This window comes from Platichthys flesus, chromosome 13 (assembly GCF_949316205.1).
Source record: "Platichthys flesus chromosome 13, fPlaFle2.1, whole genome shotgun sequence".
Lineage (NCBI taxonomy): Eukaryota > Metazoa > Chordata > Actinopteri > Pleuronectiformes > Pleuronectidae > Platichthys > Platichthys flesus.
Genome location: NC_084957.1, coordinates 8,875,929 through 8,899,131, shown reverse-complemented (window position 1 = coordinate 8,899,131; position 23,203 = coordinate 8,875,929). Strand labels below are relative to the sequence as shown.

The 23,203-nt window shown below is 41.9% G+C and overlaps 1 protein-coding gene across 3 annotated transcripts in view; it reads right to left on the bottom strand.

The window, feature by feature from the left end:
• Positions 1 to 23,203, bottom strand: part of LOC133967485 (ephrin type-A receptor 6-like) — a 105,702-nt gene that overhangs the window by 57,392 nt on the left and 25,107 nt on the right. For all 3 annotated transcript variants that reach the window (XM_062402960.1, XM_062402959.1, XM_062402961.1), the window contains exons 2-3: positions 6,374 to 6,529; positions 2,582 to 2,917 (exon numbers count right to left, since the gene is read on the bottom strand). In XM_062402960.1, coding sequence (XP_062258944.1) covers positions 2,582 to 2,917; positions 6,374 to 6,529 — 492 coding nt within the window. The remainder of the gene's footprint in view (positions 1 to 2,581; positions 2,918 to 6,373; positions 6,530 to 23,203) is intronic.

Here is a 23,203-nt window from a genome sequence, read left to right as displayed (position 1 = left end):
TCTGTGCACCTTCCCAAACTGGCTCTTTTAGATGGTTCAGATGGACGTGACTGGGGAAGCATCAACAAAGGTATTTGTAAGTAAGCATACTACTGCAACATGCAAGTTTTCATATTTCCGTTCAAGGTGTGGTTGTTAATCTTTGAGTTGTATCAATACATTGAACTTTTGAGGCTACTGTTTTTTATTTCTTCATCAAAATCAATAAGCCTTAGGTCTGGAAATTATAGAAAAATTGACAAAATAATGTTTGAATGAATTTCTGAAGGTGAATCTATTTACGTGTAAGACAAGTATAACCCTGGGTGTCTGAGTGCAGTGCGTCTGTCGAGGGAAGTCAATAGTAATGTCGAGTACTGGAAGTGCAGAAGAGGAAATTAAGCCATTTAGCTAATAGACAGGGACAGCTGTATTTCTGTAAGAGCTGGCCCGGCCAATATATTGTTGAAGTCTTTCACTCAGTCCTTTGGCATCTGCTTGAACAACAGTCAGTTAAATTTAGGTGGTTTGCTCCTGCCACTGAAATCCTGCCAAAAGTTTACCTCGCTGGAAAAACACTGTCAAAGAAAGAGAAGATTTATTGCTTCCTATGTAAAAAAAAAATTCAATCACATACCTATTTTTAAGAATTCTTTTGACTAAGTTATCTGTGCTTTAGCTGAGGTAAAATCGCATGTTGAGATTCATGATTTTTAAAATACATTTATTTTAAAGTCATGTATATACATTTTCCATAGTAAAATGTTTTGTTTTCATGTTAAGCCCCTTTGAGAGAAATGGTTTGATCAAGTGGCACCTTACAGGTAATGTTATGAGAGCAGTATAGTTGCTGCTGTGTGATGTTGGTGTGCATGAATCACTCCTCTACTTTTCTATGTTAAACACAACCACAGTGAGAAAACCTGTAAATCTAGCTCCTAGTTGAGGTGCGAAAGTTGCTATGTTACAGTGGCCAAACCAGAATCACCAATGCATGGGCTGGATGGTACACTAAAGACAACACTATACTATAAAACATAGCTATTAATTCAATAACATTGTAATTACATTTCATATGAATGTTACTGTCCATGGATTCACGAAACTAAACTCTAACAAAATTAATCATTGGTCTGTTCTTCAGGGGCTGGGAGCCAGAAATCTGCTTATTCCCTTGAGCATTTTAAACAACTGTAGGTCAGTGTATTAGCGGTGAAATGGGTCTTGTGTACAGCCCAGGGACCTGCCATGACTATGTGCTAAACTGGGCTTCCTAATGAAATAAAAAAGGCTGCGTGTAACATTAAGTTGGCAATAAAGGCGAGAGTTGTCCCCAGTGACATAGAATAATGCATTTAATGTGTTTTGGCTGTATGAGTAAATGCATTTCTCCCGCACTCCCACAGCAACAGAGGGATGGATGGAAGGAAAGAAAGTAGGAAGGAGAGAATAAAGTAACAAGAAACAGGAGAGAGAGGAGAGAGAGAGAGAGAGAGAGAGAGATGAGGACAAACAACCGGTAGAAAAAAAAGAGGTGAGAGAAGGGTTGAGGGAGGATGGGAGCAGGAGGAGCGAGCAAAATAGAAAACACAGTGTTTGCAAATCACATATTAAAAGCATAAGCGTTCCACATAGCGAGCCGTGTCCCAGAGGAAATATGGACCTTTCAGCATAAAAATCCTTATTTAGAGCAAGTAGGTAGAAACAACCTCTGCTTGGCCGCCTGCCATCATTTACAGCAGCGGTTAAGGTCACAACACAGTAAATGCTAGAGGAGCCAAAATGTCATTCTGACTTAAATCTAGATTTGTCTTTCTCTGCCAAGTTCAGCAACAGGTTTCAGAGGAACACAGTCAAAAGCATGTGTTTAACAAAGAGTGAAAAATGAAGGTTGAAAAACCACACAGCGCTCTAACCTCTCCACCAAGGTCAACCTATTAAATTAAATTAAGGAGAGGCGGTGGTCTAGTGGCAGAAACTTGGACTATGGGCAGAGAAGGTCTCTGGTTCGTCTCTGGTTCGACTCCACGGAGAGACAACAAAAGACGAACGTGGATTGATCTGTCCAAAAATCCAAGAGTCTCCCTACCCTGTCTAGTGCCCCTGAGCAAGGCACCTTACTCCCCCAACATCTGCTCCCCGAGCACCGTACATGGTCGCTCACTGCTCTGTGTGTCCTGCACCAGATGGGTCAAAAGCAGAGATTACATTTCCCTACCTGCATGAGTGTGCCTTTGCATGTCTGTGCATGTGTTTGGGACGAATAAATGGATCTTAATCTTAATCTGAATCTTAATAATGCAGTGCAAAGCAAATACTTAGAACTGCTAATGATAAATGTAGTTTCATAATAAACACATATTAGCTTAGAGTGATAAAACCCTTTGGAGAATAACTCTGCAAAGTGTGAAAATTATTTCCAGCAGACAGAGGCAGGAAACAACATTTTCACTCCACTGTGGAGATCACGGTTTTCTCGACATCACACAGAGTGGTGTCGGTTCCCATCAACACAAACTCACTTGACACAGTCCTCTGTGTGTTCTTTGTGTTAAAGTAACACGTACAAATGCAAAATTGTAATAATGCTGGAAGTACTCACCTCCCTGATCAGTGCTGACGGTGATGATCGCTACCTGGCGAGGGAAGGAGCTCATGTCCGACACGCCGTTGAGCGACTCGATCTCAAAGGTGTAGTTGGCGTGCGCCGAGAAGTCCATGACAGTGACGCTGGCGTTGACCAGACCCAGTGGTCTCGGCAGGAAGCGGAGCACCTCCTCGCACAGCTGGCACTGGTCCGGCTCGGGGCCACAGCGCTTGCACTGGACGTTGTAGGTGAGGTCCCGGCGGCCCCCAGTGTCGCTGGGAGGTGACCACTCCAGCATCAGACTGGTGTCGTTCAGGTTGGACAGCAGGTTACGGGGAGGAGACGGAGGACCTGTCAACAGAAAATAAAAAATAGGTATCAGGTGTTTGAGAAGACTTTAGCTGAGGTTAGGAAAAGATACACGGATACAATGACAAAGACCTTCAGGGGCTAAGAAAACAGTAACTTTCAGAATTAGTTTAAGAGGAAGTTCTCTTCTCCATACAAACCCACACAAAATCTGAACTCAAATCCAGAATATCCAAGGTGCAGCCAACTGTACATGCACGTCATCATCACTAGTATATTTCTTTTGCAAGCAAGAATAACTTTCACCGCTGACTTCATACAGGACACACTGCGATGCCTTGGTTCCCATGTTTCTGGATGACTGTCTATCACAGCCTCAGATGTAAATCAAAAATATCCAGAGTGCTATCCACTTCTGCTGATGGCAACGCTATGCTAATGGTGTTACTATTTTCTGTGCACCTTCCCAAACTGGCTCTTTTAGATGGTTCAGATGGACGTGACTGGGGAAGCATCAACAAAGGTATTTGTAAGTAAGCATATTACTGCAGCATGCACGTTTTCTTATTTCCCTTTCAAGGTGTGCATGTTAATCTTTGAGTTGTATCAATATGCAGAACTTTTGAGACTACTGTTTTTCTTTGCATTTTCCTTGATAGTTTGACACAAGACATTCTTCATCAAATGAATGCCCCCCCCCCCCCCCCCCCCTTTCACAGATGTATGAAGTCTGGACTTTCATTTTCTACCTGCACTTATCTTTTGATCAGAAGACGGTCCGTGGATCACAAGCTGGACCAATATGCACAGGCAACGCCCCCCCCCCCCCCCCCCTCCACATACACATGCGTGTCATATGGTGAAATTTCAGCATGAGCACGCAGCCTGGGGTAAGGTTGGAAGCGAGTCGCTGTATGGTCATTAACTTAAAAGTACTCTTTATTATTCATATATTTATTATAAAAACTAAAATGCCGGAGGAGGCTTGACTTGGCTGCATGGATTTGGGACAGGGCTACAGACCCCCCCTCGCACCGGTGTACCGCCGTCCTTGTGACAAAAGATGATGGATTCCGATATGCAAATGAGTTAAAATCCATCTAATTACTTGGAAGTGGTAAATCTTACATACATAAAATAAATACGATCTTGAAATGGATTTGAAATATAGTGGGGGTCATGTCTTGTCTTCCCATAATTCCGATAGTTTAACAGCTGCTTTTTAATCTCGCTAAAGTTTTGCATCTACACCTACATGGGTTAAATGGTTGCAAATAACATAATAGTTTCTATTGGTTAAAAGTGAATTCCAGTCTTATAATTATATAAATTTGCTGATATAAAAGAGTGTGGGATTTAAATGACCTCAGATGAAAACACATAATCTCTTTTGAGCTTGATTCCAAGACAATTGTTAAAATTCAAACCTGGTTGTTTATCGATAGCCCAAATTACCATGCAGAAGGGAAGATAACATTATACATCATCTGCATATAGTTGAGAGGCACTCCCAGTATGTGGCCAGGGACAAGATATGATGAGAAATGCCCAGGACCAAAAATGTACCCCTGATGCACACCACTGCTAACACATTATTCTAAGTGTTTAGACAAATATTTATATGTATTATTAAATTCACACAGGTACACTACAGTATTATGAATATATGCTTTTTCTCAGGTTCATTGTCACATATTATTGCCGTACAAAACAACTCTATACATAAAACATTTCACTCCTGTGCAGTAAACAGTCTCAGTAACTTCACCTCCCTCACATTTCCCTTTGCCGAGGTGTTTAGGTGCTGTTGGGATGTGTGCGTTTGTGTGTCAGGATGAGCATTGTGCTACAGCAGGCCGCCCAGCTGTCAACAGGGTGGAGTTAAAAGGCCTGAGGGATTTGAACACTCCCATCCTGCCAAGCACACTGTCTGCCTAGACAATGGGATGTTTCCCTCTCCTTCCACCTGCGTCCCTCCATCCCTGCCTCGGCCAAAAACCTCAGCAGAGAGGAGGGCTCCTCCCACCCCTCCTCCACTTCTGTCAGCGAATGTCCTTTCTTTCTTTCTTTATCTCTTTCCGCCTCTATCGGCCATTATCTCACCTCCTCCATTCTCTCCATCGAGGGTGAATCCACCCAGCTCCCCCCCTGCTGCGCCACCCCACTGCCATCAGTCAGCTCCCATTCTCCTCCACGGGAGATTGGTATCACCACCCTCCTTCCTTTCTCTCTCTCTTCACTGTCTACTCCATCCAGCCTTCACTCCTTCTCTCCACCTTTATCTCACCTCCCATGACACCCCCCCCACCCTTATGCTATCCACCTTCGTCTTCCTCTCAGGCCGTCAGCTTTTAATCTCTGGTCGTTTTCATTTCTTTCGTAGACATTAGGCAAGCAGACTGTTTATGATCTGGCCAGTGAGCTCCTGATTAAAAGGCAAACCGTTATTCACGAGATTCTTGTTTGTATTGGGAGCAAAAGTGGCCTTGGAAACACATGTTAAATCCGGAAATATGAATATCACTGTATGGAAAACAGTTTCCCTTATTATGTCACTGGATATGTGAGTCTAAATTTAGAAATGAAAACTGTATGAAGACCGTAGAGAAAATTGAGTCTTCTTTTAGAAGAAAGTGCATCTTGCAGGGCACTGTGAAGCCACAGCACCCACACAATAACTTGGCTTTGTCTTGCAGTAAAAGACAAATACAGTCTTTCGCCCTGGAGAGCGCTCCGACGTGGCCCCCGTCTATCTCGGTGACAGCTAAATGGCTTTTTAATTAAAGGAGAATTAGTCTTGTTAAACTGTAATTTAATGCAAATATAAAGTCATTATGACAGTCGGTGAATCATCGATGAGGACGACGCAGCTGAACAAAAGCCATGTAATTTATCCAGAGGCTCTCTAATGCACAGTTTCACACCGGATAAGTGCTGGAGACGAGACTGGATTTACGGCCACAGCAAATTCTGAGAGACCACTGGAGGGATCCACCTGCTCTATAGACAAAGTAATAATACACAAGGATTTAGATACACAAAGGTGGATTAAGAGTTAACAAACATGAGCTATCTTTCAGAATAGTCTGTGCAATTGGTCCCAACTAGGGCTTGGGGGAAAAAATGATAAAGAAACAACTTTTAGAAATTAAGAAATATAAGACAACGTCGATAGGAACTCATTTCCGCCGCGCCGAACCAATCATGTGTCTGGAATAGAGTTACAACCACGTCAGGATAGGTTGACGCACACAGCATTAAGCGTAGGAGTGGCAGCCGGCAGCAGCACATGTGCTAATGTTTGTGTTACTGCAGCCGTGCACACCAGTACATCAGGAGTGAGAGCGTGACAAAAGATAATATGACCACAGGAAACATGATCGAATATCAACTAAATTGGGTCTGAGGTCCGTTTTGCCCCTGTTATTTCGGACCAAGCATGTAAGGTATGAACCCCCCCCCCCCCCAGTCTTAAGCCCTGGCTGGTGGTATACTCACGTGTGCATGCCATAGTTGGGGGATCTTTCTCAGCCCTGAAGAAGCCCTTCTCACAGCGACAGATAGTCGCCCCTTCTCCATAGCTGTAGCTATGCGGAGGGCACTTTGAACACTTGATGTTTCCAGCATATGCCTTGTAGAAGCCTGGGTGGCAAGCTGGGGGAGGGGGGGGGGACAGAAACACAAAAGTCAGGCCATGTTGTGGACATGTGGGTGAACACATTGCATATATTCAAGGACCCAAAGGGGAAGCTGTTGTGTGCTGAAAGAAATCATGTCTCTATTTTTGTTACATTTCCATCGATATTATATTATCATAACAGCCAGAGCTACGGAATCAATAAGGACAAACGGCTCTGGAGCTGTCGTGCGGCTGTCAATAATCATTTAAAATTATAATTTCAACATATTAATGAAATTCAGGTTATCTTTTCAAACATGGAAATTGATGCAGCGTGATTCACTCAAATATAATGAGACCATCTGTGTTGGTTTCGGGAACCTTTACTCTAAGGATTATAAATTCTAATTTTCATTTTACATGACAATTATTCTAATTCTTCTCCTTATTCATTTCAATATGTTTTCAAACATTTGCAATGCAGAAACACACACAAACATTTTTTTCCGGTTGCTTCCTGAATGAAAAAGGCAAGTTAACCCTGAGGATACTGTCAAAGTATTAAAGACATATTCATCTGAATTGTGGGTGTGAAAATCTCAAAGAATAATTAAAACAGAGACAAATGCATTGACTGAGAGTCCCTTTGAGAGACAACGTCAGGACATATCAACTGTTTGTCTCAGGGTGTTGAACATTGAGCTAGTTTTTAATAGTCCAAGATAGAAATCAAAATTAAGGTTAATTTGATTAAATTATTATCAATAACAGTTTGATAGGTGGAGGTATTTTATGGTTCTCATGCCTTCCATAATAAAAAAAACATCATGATATCACAGAAAACTGAAAAGTGTAACACAGATGTGGTGATAACAGAAAAAAAACATCATTACAATATGGTTTCTTTTCAAATGAAATTCAAAGTGCACCTCCTTTGGCACCAGGCAATTTAATTATAGAGACTGCTTGGTACACGGAATTAAATTTGATGAACTTGCGGTGCACGTTTTAGAGCCACGACATAATAACTAACATACAGGAATAAAGAGAAAATTATGCAGCAGTGGTTTGGCACAGCAGTCACGCCAGAGCTGGAAATTAGCAAGAGATTTTTTTCTAACAAATTTAGAAAAAAATTCTAAATTGGTTTCATTCTACAGCAAAACTCATAAGGAGCTGCAGCTCTGCGAGTTCTTTGATGCCAGAGAGAGAAGATTTAAACACCTCAGTTTGGTGCAAGGAATGTTTTGCCAAAACTGCTTATCTTCCTGCAGAAGCCCCCGTGTATGAAAGCGTGTAATGAGGAGGTTTTCTGCCGGTTCCACATTCACACAGTCACACATGTATTAGCATCAAAGTTTCTTCTATTAAAATTGTTCCTATTGAGTAGAAAAGGTGGCATTGTGAATCTTCCTAATGCAAATCTGGCTCCTTTCCGAGGCTAAAGGAGATAATAAGCAAATAACAAACTCTAAAAAAAATTCTTGGAAAAAGTGAAGAGAAAGAAAGTTACTGCTCCAATGAGAATTTGACTAATAACAATACTGCAGCACAAACAAACAGGCGTACACACAACAAGTAAAAGCGACATCGCTTATTAGCAAAATGGACAGCAACTATTTTTTCAGTATATTTCGTTAACCTCCAAGGCACCTCCCCGTCACAAAACTCTCCTGCCTGGTGAGATTTCCACTGCTGCCGGTTGTCACCAAGCACATCGATTTAACAAGGTAACACAAGCTGAGCAATTTGAAGGGATTCACCTTGAAGCACCGAGTTGCCTTTGTGTGTCTCCATTGCTGCCTGTGATAAATGGAGCTGTAAGGAGGACAAGGAAGTGCCCAAAACCACGAGCGCTCCGATCAAACGGGAACAATTAGGACAGCGGCAAAGAGGCTAACACACGCGCACAGACACAGACACACACACACACACACACAATGAACAGGTCAGTGAGAACCTATTTGTTTTGATGCCGGATGAGGAGTGATTGTTGAAGCTCGATAAATCACACGTTCATTGTACTAATGCAGTTGAAAACAGCCAACCAAAAAATTGAATGTGGTATTTTTGGATCAGAGCCTGTGACAATAATTGTCTAAAATTGTATCTAAAAACTTGACACACACACGCGCACCAACAGATACACACACACACACACACACACACACTGTATCAGCATTATAAGTGACATCCCCTGCAGCGTACCAAGGTTGCCTCTGTCATTAACCTCTGATACCGACGTGTCCCTGAGTCAAAAACCGTCAGTCAACTCCCCCCCCCGCACACACGCACACACACGCACACACACACACACACACACACACACACACACACACCACTACACAACGTTTAAGACTCTGTCCGACCTTCACTGAACTGAGGGGATGTTCCTTTTCGAAAGCCTTGCAGCCTCCTTCTGCAATCTGTCTGACCAGGCTCTGTTCCAAGGCCACAGTGGTGCTGTGTGCGATGGCTGACCATGCATCATCCAGGAACGGACACACACATACACACACACACACACACATGGCGGTGAGAAGGCAGGCGTTGTGTTGCACACGGACCGCGTGCAACACAACGCGGAAACAGCGGTGACAAACAGCACATTGCACTGGACTAGACAGCGTGCCAATATCTGAATGAAGACGGGGAAATGTGAGCAGGTCAGAGACGAGCCAAGTCTGCAAATCAAATACCAGCGTTGATCCATCAAGGACAACGATTTGCCCCCTCATATGAAAAGCATGCCAGCACTGGTACTGTAGGTGTTATGCAGTCAGTATTAGCTCCCCAGTGAACATGATTACTGATCCGTACAGATGAAATGGACTTGGCACTGGGTGGATTCGCACACGAGGCTGCTGATGGTCCGGTGACTAGTGAGCATGACAGCCAAAACAAAAGAGTACGGTGGAAGGAGGCAGCAGGGCAACAGCGGCAGTGTGTTCCTACATCTAATCCCTTTGGTAACAGTTATGCAGAAGTCAAAAGGTCATAGAAACACACGTAGAATGATCAAAGAGTTAGTGAACCGTTTCCTGTCACCTCCATATCAGAACCATGTGTACATACATGAAGCATCAGCACATTCACGATGCAGAGAGATGTCCCCCCCCCCCCCCCCCCCCTAAACCCTCCGGCTATTTTCTGTTGTGGCGAACGCTTCTGACCGAGGGACATCCTGCCGCATTGTTCACATGTGAAAGGCAAAATCTGAAAACAGTTGGTGTCTCGTGTGACAAAGACCTGAGAGCTCCTGTCAGCATCAAGTCCCGTGTTATTTTGATTGTGATAAAACATATCGCACTGTGTTTGTCGGTCAGACACGAGTGTGACATGATCCTTTATACTGTTGTTGACGATCCTGACACAAGAGCTCTAAACACACGTTTAGAGTGAATGTGTGGAGCCACAGAGGTCGTCAGCGGACATATCAGACAACAACATAAATGACAACACGTGCCATTAATCACTGAATCAGAATGATTTCTGTGAAGGACACACATGTTCTACTTGTTGCAAAATGCCTTTTGTATGAGATTTATTTGTCTTACACAAAAAGTTACATTGAACAACGATTTAGGAGGCACAATAAGTACAATAACAATATGTGCATTCTACAGATTACAAATTTGTTACAAAATATTCGAAGCAGGAACAACTATAGAAAGAAAAAGTACGCAAACTTTAGAAAAAAAGTTGTTTAAGTGTTGACGGCAAAGTTTCTTAAGATGCAAAATGGGCAGAATTAAACAAATTTATTACCATATTTTATGTATAAAATATAAAAAATATCTTAAAACTAACGTAAACTGATTTAATTAACATATTACCCATTTGAGATCTCAAATAAAAAAATATATTTACAAAGTTAGAAATAAAAAAGTAGTTTTTGAAGTGAGGATTTCATTCCTCTTGATGGGAGCTTGTTGGGGTTTGGGGCTTTGGGGCTCTGGTCATAGTTCTAGGCCCTCAGCCCAAGGTTAATGAGATCTGGAAGTCATCCAGAACTTCTTCAGCCTGGGGCTCAGAGGCCTGAAGCCGGGCCCTGAGACCCAGACACGGCAGATTGGTTGGTGAGGCCTGCTACTTCATACTCACTGGACCTGAGCAGCAGAGCAACTGGCAGGCAGATTAGGTGGGGGTGGCAGACCTGTCCGCCTGCCTGTCTCTCTACTGACAGGACTTCACTTTATGACCCTCTGCTGGAACTTTTCTACTTTTGTCGGTCATTGGTTAGAAAAGCATAGTGGTAAAGTGAGTAAGTGTCCGTTTGGTGCTACCTCCCAAGTTTTAACTGTTTTAAAGATATATGAACAGAAACCAAACCACACCGTACATGTGCTTTAGGTGGCACATCCACAATCCCCCATTCCCTGTTGTTGCCATGTGCAGATATTCAGAGGACTTTAAGAAGGGTAAGCGGAAGGCTAGAGCAGTCTGCGAAATTCATATTTAAACTTTAATTATAGTCTAGAAGTGAATCAGACCACTGTCAGCTTGACCTACTACATGCCCTGTTGACCAGGGAAGTAAGTCGGTAATGTCATGTTATTTTGATATGAACATGGAGGACACTATGGCAAGCAAAGCCGAGCTGAGCAGACGATCACGACACCATAGCATCTGAGAAGCAGCGTGTGGAAGTGTTTTCTACACTGTACAACAAAGAAAACACACAAAGGTAAAGCTGATGTCATCTTTGTACCCATCAGACGCCTTCTCTGAAGTGTGTCGGCTCTGTGGGTAAAACATAAATTGTTCAACCTCGTCTGTGAGTGTGTACGTACGCTCAAGATTAAAAAAAATTGTGTGCAATGTCAAATTTGTCTATATTTTATTTTTTGAATTAAATGCAAGGCCTATGAACTGCTAACTTCATAAAAGATATTAACTTAGGAGAGATTTTAACAAGGCTATACAATAGACATTGAAATACATTTCCCTTTCAATCAACACTGACTTGATAGAAATGGTTATTTAAAGTTGCTTTTCAAACAGAAATAGGTTAATATTTGTGCTAAAAATCACATTAGTCTATTGTTGAGATAAAAATTCATGCTTCATTTTAAAGACGGCACCATGACGGTAACAGAGTGAAGATATCAACCATCAACCACAACTTCCTGGTTCCCATTAATCTGTTGCATGTCATACAAAATACATATGTATACAAAAATGAATACTTCATTAGACTCAGTATGACTTGAGAGCATGATGCAGTCAGGCTCTGTCAATTCCTGCTCAGTGGAAGTTTGAACCTACTGTATCTGTGCTAATCAGTCAAAATCCTTCTTAACTTATGTTTGTTTCATGTCTGCAGTTCCGTGTGCATGAGCGATGGAATCTCTCTGGCTCTTTGCGGTGGCGTGGCCGATGATGGCGGGTCCCTCTCCCGGTTGTCAGCGAAGAAGAACAATTCCAGGAGGAGCACAATTCTGCAGCATTTACTTGCAACACCACATCAACAAATGTTGCAGAATAGTTCAGCTCTTGAAATCAAAGGCAGCGGGGTGAGCAGGCGATGCAAAGGATGAGAGATCGTTGCAGAGATGGTGGCGTTCTACGCGAGAAGCAGCCTGAAACTAATGCATATGATAAAAGATGGGAAGATGGGCCCTATGTTCGGTTCCATTCCACACAATTGTCATCCATGAAAAAGTATAAAACAATAAAAATGGAAACCCTTATTGCTTTTTTTTGCCTTCTCTGTGGGGACACAGAACCCATCTCGTCCACACGTATCCTGCATATTAGCAGAAAGCAGCGCCGGGTCCCCTTTCCTTTCTGCATAGAATAGATAATAACTTTTATCATACTCCACCAGGAGAGAATTATAACCCTGTTCCCTCTGCTTATGCACCATGATATTCATGTTCACTTCCAAACACAACAGAAGAGCCTTCCAATGTCACTGAAGATGACACAGGTAATATCCATTTAGCTCATGTCTCTTGGTGAACCCTGTTCATACAAACACCTGCACTTCTTCTAAATGTAATGCAATATGCATTATTTATTGACACTCAAGATGATTAACTCACGCCTCTTAATCCGCTGCCAAATAAAAAAAAAGTGGTAGCAGTGGCCCTCTGCTCTGGAGCCGACATTTAAATAGCATCACGTTATCGAAAAACAACACTTTCAAACACTCGTAAAGAGGAGCCGTCCGTCTCTTCTCGCTTTCAGTCGCTCACTCATCGGCCTTCCTTCCTCTCTTCATTAGCTGAAAGCTCCGAGCGCTATCTCTGATTTGCACTTGAGGATTAGTGCGGCCTCTCCAGCAAATGTCTGCTGTAGCCTTGAGAGCGGTGTTTGCTCAATTAGCGAGGAGAGCAGTCGGCGTGGGAGCCTCAGGAAGTTATAATAAGAACTATGACATATGGGAGCCTTCTTTTCTTTACCCCTGTCGGATAATAATTGTCATCATCACAGTTAATGCTAACGTCAAAAGTCAAGTTTCTAGTCTTTGTACTCAAACCACATATATGCATTTTTTTTTTCACTTTGCTAAAGTACATACCTCCTTGTCATAAGTGAGTCCTCCTCAAGAAGTTCTACAATATACTTATTATTGTTTTGCTTTTCATAAAGCCATTCTTCCATCCGTCTATTGTGCAGAGTGAAGTTTGTGTTCATCCCACCTGGTTTATCTGCAATGAACATTTTATATTAGATTTTATATTATTCATCAATGTTACTTTTTTAAATATATTAATAAAATGCTAAATGAATTTGCTTTATTACAGTTCACATATTAGTTTGACTGATTTACTGAAAAACTTTTTACAAATCATCCGAACCTAGTTCAGTCTTTACAAAACCACAGGCGAAGATTTTGTGATTTTACTAATGCAGTGGCAGACCGTTTCCCTAAGTTAAAGACATAGAAGAAGAAATATTTCACCTTCTAGATTGTATTTGCGCTTGTGTGATATTTCAATTTCCCACTGTGATAATGTACACATGGCACGTTTATTGGAACCTTATTTACACTGTAAGAATAGATTATCTATGATGTGTTTGTCAAGCCTGTACTTCCCCCTCAAATTGACATGACCTGTATTTGATCCTATGACCCGTCCACCTTGTCTTTCACACCGTGTGCATGTGTTGGCATAACCTCACCCTGCATGTTTACAAATTCCAAACCAGTGGCTCCATGAAATTGCACTTGCTTTGACTTGCTTCCTGGCGTTTAGAGGGCATCAGTTCTGGTGGCTCTGCGGAGCGGCCGGATCGGAGCACTGAGGCCGAGGCTAACTTGGACACAGCAAACATGACGCAGGGATGAAGAGAAAGAAGAGCGTCTCCGCTGATTGAGTTTCGATTGCTGTTTAATTTGCTCCTTGGTTTGCCCTTGTGCCATGGTTGTTTGAATTTCATCTGTTGCATTGATTTCTTCAGTTTAATTAGGCTGGTATTTTGTAGCATGAGGGTTTATTAGACTGAATTAGGCTTTGATAAGATAGAATGACCGGAGATTCATTATTGAAGATAATGTAATGAAGGCAATAAGCTCCCTTAACTGAGGCTATTTTTGTTAGGGAGGGAAAAACAATACTATTAACCAGGATAATCAGAGCTAATTAACAACATAGACTGGGAGTGTAAAAAACACTTTGGTGACACATTCCCCTTCTGCCCTCTCAAGACTCAAAACTCACTTCCTACTTCTGTTTTCTCTGTGAGGCTTTTTTGGACCACAGTTGGGGGGGGGGGGGTTACACTGTCAATCAGGGTGTATCCTGGGTGGCTTCCATTTTCTGTGTGAGGCCCGATCCCAGAGCCCGTCAGAGGGAGAGTTCCTACGAGTTCCTTGTTTATTCATTATTTTCTTTTTAAATCACACCAAAAATCCGTTTCTCATTAAAGGCGCCTTGTGCTGCTATTATTTTCAATAAAGGAAAGTTCTGTTTACTTTTCGTGATACTCGCCTAAGCACAAAGATTCTTTCCCTGTGGACTAACAAGCATTTTTCGTCCTAATTAAACATTTCCAAAGCCTTTGATATTTTTTATTTGATTTTTTTGCAAGCATTTTGAATGTTATATATTTTTTTGTCAGCTAGAGGACTTATTTTTCCCGCAATTTGATGTGGATGATTCACAAAGCTTTTATAATTTTTATAAAAGCCTAATTTTTAGGATGAATAGTCCCGAAACATTGATGGATGAATAGTCCATCAATGTTTCAACCAGAATTAGCGGCCCTGCCTCCTCCAATCACCGCAGTTTCAATCTACATACGAGGTCCCTGTGAAATTTGGCATCCGTTCAGTGAGGCCAGAGAACCTGAAAACAGAATGACTTCGGCCACTGGCTGTCACCGGTGCAAAGGCAAAAGAAATCCTCACACGCAGGTATCAACACAATTTTGTAACTTCGACATCTTCTCGCTGAAGGAGAAAAGAACCGAGACACCTGAAATCTAAGTCTTCTCTGTTTTACTAAAAGCTCAAATAACAACGGCATCCCGCTGAGTGAAAGTTACTGATAAATTGGACTTGGATATTTTTAAGGAAGATGCGACGGGAACAAAGGGAGACAACCAAACAATGAGAAGAAGATAAAGAACCACACAGAAAAGGCTGGAGAGTAAGAGCAGGTTCTCACAGGAGACAGCGCCGCGGGGGCTCATTCAGCGGCCGCCATCGCTTATATACCGTATCACTGACATTATCAGAGACAAAGATCTTTTTATGGACTTTGCAGGGGTTAGCCTTACTGAGCCCTTTATGGCAAAGTTTATAGCAGCATGGAAACGAGTCTTGTGCCAAATGAACTAACAGAGTTATAAACCTCTCAAAAGACATCCGTTAACTCCTGAGCGGGAGCAGAGTTCCTCTCTAAATCTCGCTCCGGAGACGAGCCGGTGGCTGGTGGAGGCTCTAGGATGGACAGTAAAGCAGTGTTTTTATAGAGTGAGCCGGACTGCTGACATAATGTCCTGGCTGGCTCCCGGGCAGCGCTGACCTGTATTAGGATATCTCAGATGCATGATCGCCATAGTAAATCTTCAATAGCACTTAGCGAGGGGGACGACCCCCGTAAACCACCGGCGGAATGTGACACTTGTTGCCCTGCAAACGCTGGAGTTTATGGATGGTGATAACACTTGTTTGTTCTAGTCAAACTGTGGATCCAGACCAATGAACACTTTTACACCTTGAGATATAGGCTTCTTCCCCATATTGCTGAAAGCTGCATTAGTAGATTTATGCAACTGTCATGTCTAAACATATTGTTGAAATTTGAAATACATTTTTCCTGCTGCAGGTCTGAATTTCCCTTAGACCACTGATACCTTTAATGTCAAGGCATCGGAAAAAGCTTTGTCTTAGTCATCAGAAGCCAGAGAATCGTGCTACGTAAAATCTTGTATAGGGGCAGCAAAACTAAGTTTGATTTAGCCGCAATAGTAGAAAAGTACTCATTGTGTGTGTTTTAATGATGAACAGGACAGTAAAGATACTAATATGTAGAAGTCTACTCAGTAGAAGCCAAACCACATTTAAATTCACTAGACCTAGATTCTTATTTCTATCTGCACATACTCATGTCTCAGTCTTTCCATCAAGATCCATGAATTATTATCTGAGGAATCAACAAAAAGGTTGTGAAAACCTGTTTTTAATGAAATGCAATTTACTGGGTTCCCTTAACTTTTCTGGTAAACCTCCGGTAGTTTTAGCAAAACCCTACTAACTACAACAAGGTGCACTTCCATAGAACAAACATCCGTTCACTGCTTGCCTTATATCCTGATGCATGCCATCGTGTTTACTGTTACATTTCATTTTAGACTTGCCTCTTGAGGAAGAGACAGTGTGTGTCAATGTGTCTTGTCTATAGAGGCTCAATCAATTCATGATAAGGTCAGAATAAGATTAACATGATTTGGCCCCAAACTATTCCCTCACTTCCCAATTCCCTCCGCGTGATTGACGCCGACTGCAGCTTTTAAACACGCTGTTAAATCGGCAGCAAATCATTCTTAGCAGAGGTCGCATTAGCATAAAGGATTTCTTGAGGAAAAATAAACAACGGCAATGGCTTCTCAAAAACAGCACAAACAAGGGAGGGAGATAATGACACGGCAGCTATTTAGCAACATCCTACAACATAATGGAACTGCAGTGAAATTAAACTGGATCCGTCAATTTGAATGCCCTTTTGCTGCTGCTCCCTCTCTCTCCTCGTTCTTTATTTTCAATTTGTAGATCTCACTCTCTTAGATTTACATATTTGAAGAGAAAAACATATACATACAAACAAGTACAAAGTTTTAGGTATAAAATGAGCCTATACACCAGGATTTGAAACAGTTTTCTACCAAAACTGGTAAACTCTGCAAAAACAATATTCCAAATAAGATCACACTCAAGAAAAAAGGTGCAATAGACACCAGTGATCATGGTGGAAATGTAACAGAAACAGCAAAGTGTTAGTGAAAAGTGTTGTGAGTATTTTTTTCGAAGAAGCAGCTGCGAGGATGTAAACACGAGTGTTGATGTTTGTCAGAGCAGAGAGCATCTTGCTGGCCCACTGTTTGGGTTGAGAAACCAATTTGCAAAAACTGATAAGAGCGAGTGCTTCTTCATTTCCACTGTGACGTGTGAGAACACTGGGTCTTATTATAGCTGATGGTGATAACTTTTACTGTACTTTACTTTGTTTTTTCTCCTTACAGATTCACACTAAAGCTGCTAAAAAGAAAAGTGTATGACATCCTAGAGCTCGAGGATATATTGTTTATTATTATGATAAATGTCAAATTATTATTTCCTTTAAGTTTCTTCCTCTTGAGTGAAGGTTGTGGACATAAAAACTAATTGTGTTATACCTCTTCACAGTGCTTGCACAATTCATTAAAAATATATTGATAGGTATTGAACTTTTGTTTTATTTCTAATAATGAAAATGATATCCAATAATTATTGTTTCTCCTTTTTAAGAATACATTAATACACTCAGGACGTTACACAGCAAACTGCCTATGAAACTTTGGTACAGTTCTGGGATCAGTTGAGAAACCTACTTGGTATGTGCAGAGTGCACAGAGGGAAATCAATGGAGTGGCTTATCTGCCCAGATGAATTTAAGATGATCACATTCACTGCGCTCTAAAATACCAAAGTACTTTTTACACATTAACCCATTAAGAGCTACAGCTCCTAATAAAACTGCTCCCTCATGCCCGAGCAAGGTTTGAAAATTACCCCCCGAAAACCTGAGGGTTTTCTGAGGAGCAGACAGAATTGCTCACATTTACTAAAACCTTTATTTCTCAGCCTCTGAAGCAGATAGAGATAAAAACATCCGGCAGCCTGAACCTTTGGGTTTTGTTGTCAATCATGGCTTTTCCCATGAACCTCAAGATTAAAAAAAAAAAAGTTATGCATATCGACTCAGATGCATCCGAATCTGCAGGTTTGAACTAACCGGGTCGAGGTTAGCAGGCTATCAGGGACATCATCTGGGTCTGGATCTTCTTCATTGTCATTTTCATCGTTGTTTTTTTCAATGAAGCAATGCTCTCTGAAACACTACCGTAAATACTTTTTAAGGGCGGTAAGGACTGTAACAAACTACTTATATTTCTCATAATGCATTTAGCCTTTCTCACAAATATTTATCTGTCATCAGGCTCTTAACGGAGAAGCAGGCAAAACTTGCAACCAGTCTATCCCGCATATGTTGCATCTGGTGGTCTAAATGGGTTGAATCAGATTGGTGGTTGAAGTTAGAATCAAAGACGGAAAATAAATAACATTAGATGATCGATAAAAGACAATTTAATAATTACAAAAATTATGATTATCTTCATTCTGACTTGATTGCATATTGTCCTTCATTAACATTATATCAGTATTACTGATTATTACACAATGATGTATGATACCTCAGTGATGGCAGGATAATTTTGTAAAGAAAGCTTAAGTAAATGATCGTTGTGCTACGTAGCAGCAAACAGCTTTTTGTTGTAAACTTTCTCGAGTAGTCGGACAACATGCAGCCATTAGAAGCCTGAGAAAAAGGGAATGTACTTGGTTTGCTTTATGGCTGGCGTGCTACTGTACACTGGGAGCACGTCTGACCCAGTTGGAGTTTGAGACGTAGGAGAGGTTGCTTCACTAAGGACAGAAAGCACTCGGACTGGAATCATCTGGGATGATGGAGTGTGCCTTCATGGGACCAGTGGGAAGCATTTGCCTCTTATTAGGGGAGAATGAGCACAATCGGAGCACAGACTTCTCTTGTTAATGATCTGAGCAACACACGCACGCGCACACACTCCCTGCACGCTGAGTGAAACCACAGAACGCACACACTTTCAAACTCGCTTATAGAAGTTGTCTCCTGCCGTTGCAGTGTTAGCAGTTTAGTGAAGTGACAGCTGATGAGTGGAACAGATTGAGTCGTCTTCCCTTTGCACGGCACAGCGATCGACAGACCTAAGCATGTAGGAAGAAACAATGAGGCAGAGCCTGGAAACGCTCCTGCATCAGCACAGCGTCCATTCGTCTCCCTGTCCTCTACATGAAGTACAAACCGTGTGGAGTCTACAGAAAACCCGGCAAAGTTAGGATCAAATACTGTCGGTGGCTTTTAACGGTGTTCATGATACGCCTTCTGCTTGTTTGCTCACCTGCTGCCTGTCTATGCAGTGAACGAGAGAACACAGGAAGCACAGGGAAGAGGTGTGGTGTTCTCAATCTGGTGAAGACGTCTCCATCTGCGACTGTACGGCCTAATTAGCTGCTGCTGTTGAAGTGACAGCACTGCACCATTCAAAGGTTCATAACTGTGTGTTTATCACGATGGCTGGCAATCAAAAGTGCCACTGAGTGTTGATGAAGAGCGAGAAGGAAGTTTCTCCATTCGAGCCGGCACAGGGGAGGATTAGTTTAGCTGAGAAAACTGTAATGTGCATAGGCGTGTGTTATGAAAAGCCAAAGATCTCATCATTTCGTCTCCTTTTCCCTGCTGTTCGATGTTTTAATATCACCAGCCGGCGTTTATGAGCGGGCGCTGCGAAAAGGCAGTCAGCGTTTGTGAACGCTGCTCATAATCATAAAGATAATAACACTTTGTGTGTCCTCCGCCTTGTTTCGGCGCGCATACGCACACTAGCAGAGTTATCAAACGCCACGGGAAAACCAAGATACACTCGGCAAACTGTGAATAAAAAGGAGCGAGAAAGGATTTAATATGGGAAGGAGCAGTTATCTTAAGAAAAACAATTCTTGAAACATATTGAAGTCCCCATACCTCATTTAGAGGCACACACAACATTTCAGTCACAACTGAAATGGGACTGCAACTGCCATTACTTCTTGGCATAAGGCCTTTTAACAGTTTTACTGCTAGTAAAAGGGACTGAAATGCTCATAATCTAACACCTAATAATGCAGAGTCGATGATTTCTTTATTTGGCATACAACCCATTTGTAAATCATTGTTAACTACAGTCTAGTTTCTAAAAATAAAATAAAAACAAGGACAAACTAAACACATAAACATAGAAAGCGTGATTGACCTAAAACTGAAAGTCTCACAAAGAAATATCTTTGTTAGAAACAAAACAAAAAAAGGTGCGCAGACACACATTGCTGACCATCTATCAAAATATAGTCTCCAATTGAACACCATCTCTCTGGCTTTTACCACTGACATGTTATGCTGAAGATCTTTCCTGGCATTTCACAGTGGGCTGCAGCACATTTACCTTTATGTTGATCGACATGAATTTAACTCACAGAAGAAGTGTTTGCCACAAATCCACCGGGGGGGAGGGGGGGCGCTCTGCCTGCTCGTACCCAGTTCAACAACTATACTTTGTTAGGAGTTGTTGTTGTTAGGAAATAAAAATGGGTTGATAATTTTATTTAGTGATTAGTTTGTAATATCGATTGCATCTAATATTTCATCTATAAAATGGCTGACGGATGATTCTAACCCATCCTGACCAGTCGGCCAGTTCCAATATGTGTCTATACTCTGCAAATGATTTTCAGGTGCAGTTGTTTTCAAATATTGTCCTATAGACTCCAACCGAACCATTTACTAATGTGAGTCCTCAGATTACTCTTGGTACATCTGACCGTTTGTGTGTGTGTGTGTGTGTGTGTGTGCGCGTTTCCTGCTTCCGAGAAAACACTTATATCCCCAGAAAACCAACGTCAACCAACACCGGCCTGCTTCTGCTGCATTAGAAGCCAAATGTTGATTTGAACTTGACATGCAGTGTAACACAATTTGACTCTCGGGACGCCGCTGCCCTGCGCCGCCTTTCTGACGCCGTACAAGCTCGATTTTCACCCGAGCAATTTGATGCATGGTGCGATGACTAAGACGCGAGTGCTGATGTTTGTGTTATACAGTCGGGCTAATATTCACCTACTGTGCACCTCAGCCTAATGGGATGGCACACAGCAATTAGACCGTGTAGAAAGACTATTACTGGACTGAAATAGGTTTTTCAAGACAGACGTCATCTGCTGCAGCTTTAGTGCAGAACAGCAGCATTCACCAAATAGTTAAAGGCAGTGGAAATCCTGTTTTTAGCTGTAGCGGTATTAATAATGTATGTTATCTTGACGATTTAGGAATTCATTATTTGCTGTAGATGCTTTTATGTTGCTCCTTTACCTCACTCTTGACTGTTTGTATTGATATTCAGATCATGGATATTCCTTCAGGGTTCAGCACAAACAAAGAAACTTTGGTTTCTTGTCAAGAACTTGGTGATGCTGCTCTGAAATGTTTTCATTCTCAAATTAATCCACATTCCCTTTTGCAAAGAAAGTCAAAGCTTTATTAAAAATCAAAGAAATAAATTGCGTTCAAATGAACATTGATTAGGCTGTGAAATCAATAAAAGTTGTATTTTTTCAGCAATGCATCTCTGATGATCCCTGTTTTTAACTCCATTAAAAGCTCGACCACGACCAAAGTGCCTGTTAATATACTTCAACACGTTCAACATTTTCTAATTAATTATTTGATTTTACCACGTTTGATAAATAGCTGACATGAACACTTTAAAAAAAACATACCTGTATGTAGCTACTTTAATATGGTTCAAGGTGATTTCATGAACAAGACATGGTTTATGAATTGACTCTAGTAATAGGCCTATTTTTGATATATATTGCTTTTCTTAAAGAACACTCAGAGCACTTCACAGTCTCCCATTCACACTGACATTCATTCAGCACTTCTTCATGCATTCCATCCCATTCACAGACGACTCATCTGCAAACAGGAAACTGGGGTTCGGTGTCTTTCATGCGAACCGAAGGAGTGAACCCCTCTGCAAGTGAACGACCCGCTCTAGCCACTGAGCCACAGTGACCCCCCCCCCCCCCCCCCCCCCTTTGACAGAGCAGGGCTGGCAACGACCACCTCCCAACAGCCAGCGCTTCTTTCACACCAACGCTTCCCAGGGTCCAGTTAAGCAATTTCCATACATTCGATTATAATATCAAAGTGAAACCCTAATGTAACCCTGTGATAGCCGTACATCCCACCTCTCCATTTGTGTGTGATGATTGCTTGTTAGAGGGACTGAATGAAAGCGGCGCTGCAAAGCCGGGCGCTCACATGAATGGCGTCGCCCGGAATTCTCCACACGCTGCAAATAATTGACTCAGGTAGCTGATTAAATATAGTACTAATAATAACCATAATAAATCCTGAAAACCATTGAATCATGTCAGAGGTGGACCACATTCACTGGATCGCCGCTGATATTTAAAGAAACCCTCTCATTTATGAACATATAATCCCAATTTACACAGACAGACGTGCAGATGAGCGGGCACCATATCCTCTTCAGATCCCAGTCTGATCTGTGGAGTGTAATAGTGTTTAATAAGGCTGACATTATGCTGGGATAATCCCACTCTCTCATGCACCGACACACAACCAATTCCATTTCGCCCGCCTCAGCTGTTTTCTCTCTGCTCCGAAAGCTCATTTCAAGAAAAGGAGGCCCGGGCGCAAAATGAAGCCTCAAATATCAATTACCACTGATGGGATTGAAGGGGGGTGGGGGGGGGGGGGGGGGGAGCTGACGGATGCGACATTTCCTCGAATCCTTTGCAATTCACTTTGGTTTAATATGTGTATTTTTTTTATTATAGAGCGATAACAGCACATGATGAGAAAAAATAATAATTATTGGACTAATGAGAGATGTAGGAGTTGCAAAAAATGCAGCTCCTTCAAAATGTGTGTGCAGGGGAATGTGTGTGCATGTATGTGCCTATGGGTGGACAGAACAGCTCTTCTTGTTATTTATGAGTAATTTCCATTACATTTAATTATCAGACGAGATGCTGGGTGGCTGTGTAGGCAGGCAGGAGGCAGGACATTAGTTCCGCTGCAGAATTCACATGTTTTGGTTTGCAGGACATCTACACCGGCTTCAACCCTGAACACCGGGAGCTCTAGAATCTTGTTTTCTTTCTAAGCTGACTTTTTCGTCTTCTACATGAAGAGCACCTCCGAGCTATGACCCGGAGATATTGGTATTCTATGTATTTTCTATGTTTTGCATCTGCTGTGTGTTTAAACGTTATCAACGCGCCGACTCGCTTGTGGTGAATCCTCCAGGTGTAATCCTGCTGTATTCTCACAAGGGCTCAGTCGGACATTAACCACAGTTTTTTACCGGGGGGGGGATCTCCACAAAAACGG